At 32.4% G+C, this 11,526-nt stretch overlaps 1 protein-coding gene across 1 annotated transcript; it reads right to left on the bottom strand.

The window, feature by feature from the left end:
- Positions 1-9,723: 9,723 nt before the first annotated feature.
- Positions 9,724-11,442, bottom strand: LOC118741745. Its single transcript, XM_036473718.1, has 3 exons — positions 11,186-11,442; positions 10,950-11,127; positions 9,724-10,871 (listed from the first exon to the last, which is right to left on the bottom strand). Coding segments are annotated over exons 1-3 (948 nt in total). The 5' UTR covers positions 11,188-11,442; the 3' UTR covers positions 9,724-10,103.
- Positions 11,443-11,526: the final 84 nt, after the last annotated feature.

Below are 11,526 nucleotides of genomic sequence, written 5' to 3'. Positions count from 1 at the left end.
ATGCATTTTAAACCAAAAGTATACCAACTTTTTATGTATACCGAAAACAAAAAAAAAAAAAACCTTAAAAGTCTGTAAAGAAAACAACGTGTATGAGAATATACATATGTACATAAATATATACCTTAAATAAACAAAGTTACTAACTAATCTACTTGTGTTATGGAAATGCTAAATGTATGGGCTCAGAGATCATTCATATTACATATTAGTTGCAGGTTAGAAAATGAGGAAAACTCACACATGCATTTATGAATACGCAGCATGAACGTGAACTAGGTGAAAAATTAGGTTGGTTCCAGTGTTGGCATTTTTGATAGTACCAGATTGACCGAGCTTTGCCCGGAGGTGATATACTTTTTAAAGTTTTCAAGGTTTGGATATGAAATACTGGTAATTTGGATAGCCTTAAAAAATATTTTTGAAAAAAAACATTTTATTTCGATATCTATCAAGTAAATTACTTACTCAAAAATTTAGTGGTGGCAACCCTATTCCGAAATATGCTGGAATGAATAGTACTATGTATACAAAAAAAAAAAATGCTGATTTAAATTAACAAAATAAGTTTTTTGATCGAAAATAGTTTCTGACCAAAGTCCTCAACAATACCTTTCATTTGATATCCATATTGCGATGTTTTAGATAAATTGTGTGGAATCGAAAATAAGTGGCAACCTTATACTACTATCCTAAGGGTTACCATTTTGTATATAGGGAAGAATTTTCTAAGATCCTCATCTTGGTGCACATGAATAGTAATATTCTACCTTTTTTCTAAATAAAAAATTAAATAAGTATGCAATTCAAAATAGGTGGCAACCCTATTAAAAATATTTTTGAATTACCTTCGATTTAGTGCCCATATTATGATGTTTTAATTAATTTGTAACTAATTTCGAATAGGTGGCATAACTTATAGAGTCTTCTCGGAGATAATGTATATATATATATATATATATATATATATATATAAGAATTTCTCGTTTAATGTAATAAGATAGTTGTACTTTTTTGATGCGATTTCGTTCACAATATACATACTTTTCTACTACGTAAAACTCTTTAGTACGATTTTGAGATGAATATTAAAAATATATACATATGTAGCTCTGAAAATTCGCAGCAGGAAATTTTTGTATTCTCTTTTTTTATTCTCTTTGCTTTCGCCTTTGAAAGTTTTGCAAAAATAATCAAAATGTCTTGAACAAACAACGCATAACATAGCACAAAGGGGTGCTGTGCTATCAGCTTCACATTCCTAGGCAAAATTTTGAAAGAATATTTTCGATAGTATCAGCCTCATTGCGTAAGTCGTAAATTAGTGAGCTGCAGTTGCTAGTTGACGAGTTGCCAGTTGCCATCTGTAATATGGTTACGGCAACTAGCAACGCAATTGAAGTTCGGTTGCTATCGATAATCGACCCATATTACCAATAAACATCAAAAAAAATAATTCACCAACCTTGGAGAAATTCATAGGTCTCAAGTTGATATCCAAAGTCATTCGTAAAAAGTGAGAGAGAAACGAATTTTCAATTATCAAGTGAAAAACGAAAGCTATATAAAGAGGAAAATTACCAACAAAAAGTAAATAATCTTCAAAGTATCCTCAAATAATCTTGAAAGAAAATAAAACGCGAAGTGAATCAAGTGGCAAAATTACTGTCGGACTGTAAACTGTGAAGTGAATTATTGTAATACGATATTGATTAACTACATAGTACAAAAGGAGTAATAAAATTAAAAATTAATATTTAAATTCATCTATATATGTCGTTTCAATCAACTATAAGGTATTTTACTATTTCAATGATATGTTTGAGACCAATTGAAGAATTACATTGGAGTTCAAGCTAAGAACTAGCATTTTCTCAACTTGAGAAACAGTCCTTTTTTCATGCAAAGAAAAATGCCCTTTTTGTTGAGAACGCTTTGATCCTCCACTTGAGGTACTGTTGAGAAACAATGTTGGAGATTTGAGAAATGCCTTAGTTCTCAACTTAATCTCATGTTGAACTCAAACCTAAATGTTTTTTTTTGGTCTTAAATATATAGTGCTTGTCATAACTATACGACACTCACATGTTGACAAGATTTGACTATTTATTTTATTATTTTTTAATTTTAATTATTTTTTGATACAAATTCAGTTTATTCTTCAACGAAAGCTGGTATAAATCCAAGTTTAAACCTTTGTACAACATTAAAAAACATCAACAAACTTTCGTAAAAATTTCGAGTATGCAGTTTTTGTACAATAAAGTGCAAGTTTAAAGTGCCTCGGACTTAACGTTGATTTGGCATATTTTTTTTTGTTGAGATGCCAGTCATTTCTTCCATACGAAGTATGTTCGACGATTTTTTTATGGGAAATATGAGTAACACCTTAAACCAAAAAAAAATTTTTTAAATCAACGGTAAGTCGCAGATAATTCAAACTTGCGCTTTGTGTAAAACTTTCGATAATATCTTCAGTTAGACTAAATGAAATACATAATTGAACCAAGTTCGGTAGAAGTAGCCAACTCATTTTTGAGAATTCCACGAGTTCGACAATGAAATTCTCCGATTTTGCCAGAAATTTCGTAAAATTCTTATTTACAAAAAAACAATGTTTATGCATTTTGATATATTGCTGGCCTTTCTGTTTATTTCATTTTCAAATGTAATTAATCTATATATTCATAAACCAAACCAAACTTTAATAAAGTTAGTTAACAAATAAAGAATAAATAATGTTTATATAATATTTACATACATACAGTGGTCGAAAAAATTATTGCAGGTGCACCAAATTTTGACAAGTTTTCACAATAATTATTGTTTTTTTGTTATTTAATATGAGTTACTTTTTTTTATCAAAATATAGTTCTTTCTTTAACAAAAACCGTATAAATCTAAGTTTAAAACTTTGTGCAAAATTAAAAAAAATGACAACCTCTCATAAAAATGTCGAGCTTTTTAATTCGATTTTCTAGACAAATTTTGAGTGTGTAGTTTTGTAGCCCACTCAATTCTAGTATAAAAAAAGTGCAAGTTCAAGCGCCCAAAAATTTTCGTTCTACATTTTTTTTTTGCCGAAGGTGTTGCAGTTTTATTCCATATACAAATAAATGGTGTTTATTCGTTATATAAAAGCAAATGGGACAAGGAAAGTTCTAAAAAATCAACGATAATTTTTAGCCATTTGCCGATTCTCCACGCAAACTGAGTTGGCTTCCCTGATTTGTACTATGTACATTAAGGTGGCCCAAAAACAGTAAAGTCGGAATTGTAATGCTCTCACCCCCTCGGATTGTTCTATATCGAAAAAAGTATACCCCTTATATCGAAAAAAGTATACCGCTTAAAGTTTTCCATGTATTTTTTATATGGGAAAAATAAATTGTTTCGTAGAAATGGTATAGAATTCTTGAAAGTCAATATTTTTCGATCGCAAAACTCTGGTTATCTTCAGGAGTCTTTCAATAATAATACCCAATTGTTTATTTAACCATTTTTTAATACTAACGATTTTTTATTGGTCGCCCCCCTTGCATTTTTCGGGTTTTTTGTGGGTTTTTGGTGGACCTATAAATTATAGTTGCAATGAAAAAATGGTTAAATAAACAATTGGGTATTATTATTGGGAATCTCCTGCAGATAAGCAGAGTTTTCTGGTAGAAAAATATTGATTTTTAACTATTCTATACCATTTCTACGAAAAATTGTTTTTTTCCCCATATAAAATACATGGAAAACTTTGGGCGCTTTGAGCGACCTCTAAATATTTTTTGATTTCAAGATTAAAAAATAAGGATATATTTTTGTATGATGTATTTTGGAACGAATTTCCGTCATCCCTTGTCAAATTTGGTTTGGAGACTGAACGAAAAATGACACTGAAGATGGCGCAACGCCGAAACCGGTTTCTCTCCAAATTTTTTTCGGAACCCAGTTGTTTTGTGACTGCGTCCAGACAACAGCACTCAGACTATATGCCCTCCATTGCACTGAGCTAGGGCTCAACGTTCTAATACAATTTTTTAAAGCAATTTTATTTGTATACCAAAATTGATAAATGTTGCATAATGGACAACGAGACATACGATTTGAGGAATTTTTCTAGCATCCTGAAAGGAAATATATTATCGAGAAAAATGTCGCTTCAAAAGTTGGTGCTGTTAGACACTACCAAAAGCAAACAAATAAAATCGAATGAACGGGGCAACTGCTTCAAAACTTATCGTCAATTTGAAGTGGGCAAATTTATTCGACGCCACCCTAATATATTCGAAACTCATAAAAATAAAAATAAACTTTTATTCGAGCAAAGATTTTAGGCATATACTTATTAACAGTGGGCACTAACAAAACGAAACGAATTACATAAATACTCACGAACCCACTCACAAATCGGAGAGAATTCTTAATACATACTTAAGTATACCACTTTCAAATACATAGGTGCATATGTATGTATGTGTATACATACATGCGAAAGGTTACTTAAAAATATGTATAACATAAAACTTATAACCATATTTTCGAGGTACATATGTATATTTGTATTATGTATGTAGATATGTATGCCCATGTACATACATACATACATACTACAAATGCATGTTGCATGTAGAGTATGTACATATACATAAGTATTAGTATATATGTATGGATGTATGTGTGTACGTGCATTAGGCTGGTCCGAACTATTTGTTTTCCAGTCATCTCGAAGAACCGTATTTTTATTTTGAAATCGGTTAATATTTAACCGTGCCATCGAGGCTTCGAAATTCTTTGTATATTTCACAAAAATATTACCCTTTAGAAATCTTCAATCAATTATATTATGATGCATATATGTACATATATATAATGCTGGAATCACACGATTGCTCCAAATGCACCAATGTGGCATATTTTTATTGTGCTGAATTGGCGCACAATAAAGAAGCTGTCCAAATCAAATCATGTGCAGGCACACGATTCCCTCATTTCATACAATTGTTGTTGCACCCGGTTTGTTTTTGATTGGCAACAATAAGTTCTTCAACAAAAGTTGCGTATTTTTGTCCCTAGAATCCGAATCTGAAGTAAAAACATACATGTGTAATTTAAAAAAAATTACTTCCGCTCAGTTTCACTTCCGGTCGAAACCCACTTCTTGAAACAAAGCTTTGAATTGGCCTTATTTTAAGCACTATATCTTTATATAAAATGCACCAGTGTGACGTCACACAAAAATTATTCTCAAAAATCTTCTCTGATGGGCGCAATCTTGAGGTCCAATACCGTATTCCTCGGACTAAAATTAGTCAAACTGTCAGAAAATAAAAATTCACTCATAGCGAGAGAGTAACGCTGAAAAGTACGTCGTACGCTCTAGACAAATATTAGTTGGTGAATTTTTTCGACACATTACCGTGTACACTATACGCCGAAGAATAAAGATTTAGAGATCTGCGCGGCGAACAGTAAACCATAACACAATATGTAGCGCCATCGTAGTCGTACAAAACACTATAAACCTAATGGGGATTTCGTTTCAACCAAAAATTGCCGTTTTTTAAAATGCCACTCTCTTGTAAGGCAAAAATGGCAAATTCTTTGCCCTGTGAAGCTTTGTTAGGGGAGATGGTTGCCATGAAAATCAGATGGTTGTTTAAAACAAGAAGGCTAAAACATCTCCTTTTACAGGGTTGAGTGTAACATCAAACAAATTTTTGCACCGGGAATGGGCAACATTTTTTGGAAGAAACCAAATCACCATAAGAATTATTCCTCCAGTAATTTAGCATCGTTTGCCCAAAAAATCTCGTTTTTGAGTTGTGACAGTCTTTAAATAATTAAGCGATATGTATGTACCTATATACAACAAGAAATTCAAATACATATAACAATAAACAACCCTCAATTGGTACAAAACTGTATGCTTTTCGCCGTATAACCACAATTGTTTTCCTACGCATAGGGTAGTGTGTGTCGTATACTACTTATCGTGACCTTAATTCACAAAGGCCTTAACCAACAATTTTTTTATTTTACAGGAGAAACAAAAAACAACATAAAAATCAAATCATGTATAAGTATAGGACGTTTTAAAAAGTGGCATAACTCCGTTGTTTTTGGTATTAACACTTTAAAATTTTTAGTGAAGGTGTATTTTAAAATATCCTTGGAAAATCTGTGAAAAACGCAGTTTCGAAAAAAGTATTGGTTAGGGCCTTTGTGAATTAACGAATACCAAAACCAAACGATAAAGAATTGAAAAAAAGCTTCGATCGAACCGATAGAAGTATACGTACATTTGTATATTTATGTGTATATCGAAAAATTATGTGGATTGTCAATCGATATGCACGCAAACTCAAATTCACACAAATGTTTATATACATTTGTACATACGTACGTATACATATATATCTTTTTGTACTTACGCCCCTACATACATATGTAAACTATTTACTCTTAACAGAGAGCTGTTAATGCAACCTACATATGTATACAGAAAGAGAGCATTTAATTGCTTACGTGTATGTAAACTTAACAAGAAATAATTTTTTATTTCATCAAGAAGGACTTAAATATGTTTAGTATATATTAGAATATGTCAAATTTAACCACTTTAAAAAAGGCCATTACTATACTTAGTTTAGTGAAAATATTATAAGTTTTAAGAATATTAGCTTTATAATAAAGAGAACCATTTTGAAATATGAGTGTTTTTACTCTCTAGAAAATAATTTATATAATTCATGTACGCGCTACGCGGTTTTGTACTTTAAACGACGATATGGTTTACATTTCTTTTGATTTTCTTATTGACAAAAAACTTATAATTAAACATTTTTTTTTTTTAGTATAAGGGAGGGCAGTAGGTACTAATGAGAACAAATTGTGGAAAATTGAACTCCAATTAATGGCGGTGTACTTTCCCTCGCAATTTATGTTCGGGCGTTACTCAAAACGTAAACGATTTTGATATGACCAAAATGACTATAATCCTTACTCCACGTCTTCACCTTCCAGCTGTGTTACGACAGAAATGTCAGGTGGAGACCTCAAATTTCCACTGTAAAGCCATATCTGTCTCGCTGTCTTATCATCAAGTGTCATTTCGTAGTATGACAGCTGAATTTTCATTTTACCGCGCCATTTACACTGGATAGGTCGATCTGATTGACTTGGAACACTTTTGAAAATGAAATGTTAAAGACAGCAAGTTGCCCACATGAGAAAATGGGACAAAGTTAAAACAGAAATTTGACAGATGTTAAAATACATTTATTAGAAGGTGGAGACGTGGGGTAAGATATTTTTCTTTCTGTCGACGTTTGCGTTAATCATATACATAAAACTATTGTCTAAGAAGACCCTTAATAAAATTTCACGAATTATAATTTCTGCAGCGGCCACTGAAATGCTTTTTTTTTATAGGATCTCAAAAAGAAAATCTTCCACGGAAAATTTTACTACATATTTCTTTCCGAACAAACTATTTTGCGCAGACGGCACCTTTTTAATTTTTAAGTATTTTAAAAACTAAAAAAAAAACATTTTTCGTCCAGAAAATCTAAAAATCTTAGAAAAGGAGAAGGACGTGGTTTCATTTAGCATTTTCAATTGACGTCAGTTGGCACAGAAGAGAAACGACTGGCGTGCTGTTCTGGACTCGGGCAAAATCGCTTAAATAGGCGGTTACAGCGCCCATAAAAAGAAGAATACTACATTTAACAGCCATAAAAGAAAATTTGTTTGTGTATACATATATTCATTTGTCCTTAACTAAATAGAAAAAAAAACAACAATTGAGCCAGATTTCTATCAGTATCATATCGATGTTGAGTTTGCGCAACTTTTCTTTTTCCAAATAATGTACAAAGCAAGTTAATAAATGAAATCTCAATCGGCGATCACTGAAACGCAGCTAGCAACTGTATACGCGAAAAGAACAATATTGCCACTTTTTCTCATTAAACCAAGGTGTATTAAACAAGGTGGTGTTGGGGCGACAGCTGGGTTTTTCGACGTGGAGGCCATTACGTCAAAATGATGTGTTTGTTGTAAGTGATACCAATGACAGTATGGACATCAGCGTATAATTTGTTAGTGTAATTTTTTACTTATATACAGCCAACACCACCTTGTTAAATACGCCTTGCATTAAACCATGTTCGAATCGTGGAAAAGTTTTGAAGATCACAGGGTTGCTTTTAGCATTTAGAATGCAGAAATGGAGTTGAATTTAGTTGCATTTAGGCGACGAATTTTGTATATAGATAAATGTACGTTTAGAGTAGCATTTAGAGCTACTCATGAAACTTGTGAGAGAGTAACTTTTTTTTGACGCTCTAATTACAGCCCGGAAAGCGTGTGGAACAAACCTGTTATTTCAAATTGACTTGTCGCACATTTCTGCCCGGAAAAAGGTCCTGGCTGTTTGGGGCACGAAGAAGAAGACATTTACGATCCCAAAGTGGAAGGTATTCGCTCGCTATTACCCATTTCTATTGCGTGAGGAATGCTTTCTGGGCTGTTTAGGTCACCCGCGGGGGGTCTCGTGTGGAACAAACCGAATACCACCCTATATTTAAACTAACCCAGCAAACATTGACGTTAGTTATCGATTAGAGAATGATTGGAGAAGTAGCCACATTCTCCAATCACAAACGTTAGAGAACGACTCGAGAAACTATCGAGAATCATAGCGATCTCAACAAAAATGGGACATAGTTCTCGACTCGAAAAAATATTAATTCTTTGATCGTACTCTAATGTTGATCTCTAATGTGATATTCAAATGTGAATTTCAAACTATTGTTCTGCTTCATTAAACAAAACGCTGTTTGTAAAGTTTGTATTTAATGTATTTGCAATAAAATAATAATTAATTATTTGAACTTGAAATAATTTATGATTCATTCATTTGGAATATTGCTTATTTACATTTATTTGAATTTGCGTTGTTTCTCTAATCTCATCGACTCGAGAACGATTAAAGAATTACCCTAGTCATCTAATGTAGAAATCCAAATTTCTCTAACGTTAGAGACTGCTGTGTTTTCTAAGTAAATCAAACCATAGGTGCAGATTTTTGAAATATATCGACTCCCGCACGACCAACCGACTACATTTCTCGGAGAGTTATTTCCTTTCATGTCGGTAATATTTTTTCATGGGAATTGCTTTTAAATGTTAAAGATCGAATTATTTATTTTTATTCAAAAATTTAAAATCGGTGTCTGATGTTACGAAAAAATTGGTGGACACAATGCCACAACGGATGTAGTAAATAACGAAGTTGAAAGAAGGGCAAACTACATATAAACTAACAACCGATATTTTACTCTGTTTTTGTTAATGAATTGTATGTACATACGTACCTATTTTATTTTAATTCATATTTTTATAACAATAAAAACCTGATTAAAAATTTGGTGGTACTAAAATGGACCTAATGCATTATAATATCTCTGAAAAATCTAAAAAAAAATTTGCATTTACATTTTGTATGTATGTTCATAAAAATTTAATTAAAATATCGGCGTTTATAGTACAAAACCGCGTATCAAGATAATGCAAGACATCATATGTGAGGTTGCTCAAATTTTACCTAGAGTAAAAACTGTATTATTTCTCTTTTGTAGAACCACGGTTCCCGGTTTTGCACTCTTAAACGACGGCATATTCATAAAAAAGGAGACGGAAAGGAACCTTCGATTTTCATTGCGTTCAAACTTAACAGTATAACTTTAAATTATAAAATAATAAAAAATTAATAATGCCGGTATGTTGTTTTGGACTTAAAATTGATTCTTATGCGAACTTTGATGCTGCGCCTTTCTGCTACAACGTTCAGTATATTTAACAATAGATATTCACCTATAATAGAGCAGATACTGCCTTAAACATAAGATTATATGTAAAATTTCTATTTTATTTCATTAAAATTAATACGACTTAAGGGGAATGATGTTAACATTCGTAACTTTAAATGAAAATTAAATACATACATAGTAAGGCAAAGACTATTCATATTGCCGAAATAATGAAACAAATGAAAATCCAGACTTATGACTTACAGAAAGTTAAAAGAATTTATCAAAATACTGTAGAAATTACTCGTGCATTCTATTTCCAAATACCTTCAATTCTTCCAGTTCTAGTTGTTGTTTTGCTAATAAGACCTCTTCTCTTTGCAGCTTCTCTATTTCATAGTTGTGTCGGCGTTGCTCCTTTAGATTATCATTCGTAACGTCACTGAGTGTTTTTATTGACTTACAAACTTCCTTTAGGCCCTGTCTTATTTCATTCATAACCCGGAAATTTTCGGTTTGCAAATTTACGTTTTCTGTAAGAAACTTCGTAATCGTACTTATCACAGTTGCTTGCTGTCTTAAAATCTTGATTAAGTCATCACTTTCTTCTGTTGTTGTTGCATCAATTTTGCGCTTTTTAATTTCAACCTTATCCTCACTACTATCTACTTTAATGTTTAGTCCACTTGAAGTTGGACATTGAGCGAAATCTCGCACACTTATGTTTTCGGCCTCTGTGGACTTCTCATTACTTCTATCCTCACAAGCTGCAACAGCAACATCATAATCTTTTGAATTTTCATCATCTTCCTCGTCGAACACTAACTCGTCTTTGACAATTGTGTCGGTGCCCTCAGAGATCGGACTCGAATCTTCTTGCACGTCTGAGCTGTTATCAACGTCGACATCAGCTTCAAAAAGCTTACATATACGAGCTAATTCACCTTCGGCAGGCGATAATGTAGTCTTTTTATATAATGTTTCGTCGTCCTGTGCGACTGATGCGTTGGCTTCAATTTTTTCAAACATGATCTTTCTTCTTACTGCTGCGCGCCAATCTATCCAAACCTAAATAACCATAAAAAAGATCTCGCTACACATATATGTATGTATATATTTATGTACATATGTGAATGGATTAATAACCTTCTTCCACCGCTGCATTGGTTTCTTTGGTGGTCCCCGGCTATTCAGCTTTTCTGCAAGAGCTTCCCATAACGCGTTCCGCTTTTGTTTACACTGAATCGTACCACACGCAATTCCGGGGTACTGTTGCATGAAGTTTATCATAATGGCTTCCTGTGCGGCGTTTTTGTGACGTCCCCTTTATATGCAAATAATACAACTAGTTAATCAAATCAAAGTTGCAAAAAATAACTTACATTTCACAAATGCGTAGCTTATCCTGTCCTTCTGGTTTTTGTGTATAAAATTGTACAATGGCGTATTTTTCAATTGCCAATACACACAGAGTGGTTTAAAATATCACCAATACGCATTTTTGTCGTTTTCATTTCACACCAAATATTGAAATGAAATAAGGGAAATGAAACAAAGGGGGTACCACTATGTCTAGAAGAATTAATTCTACAATGGGATTTTGTTATAATTGGTCTATAAATTTTACAAAGCAATTCTATTGTGGAATTAATTTAAAAAAAACAGCATAGGCGTTGAATCCTAGTTTTTTTTACCAAAACGTTGTTTTTTTTTTGGTTGTAGA

The sequence above is a fragment of the Rhagoletis pomonella genome, unplaced genomic scaffold, assembly GCF_013731165.1.
Source record: "Rhagoletis pomonella isolate Grant_MI unplaced genomic scaffold, Rhpom_1.0 Rhpom_scaffold_00006, whole genome shotgun sequence".
Lineage (NCBI taxonomy): Eukaryota > Metazoa > Arthropoda > Insecta > Diptera > Tephritidae > Rhagoletis > Rhagoletis pomonella.
Note: the sequence above shows the minus strand (reverse complement) of the source record. Positions and strands in the feature narration are given on the sequence as shown.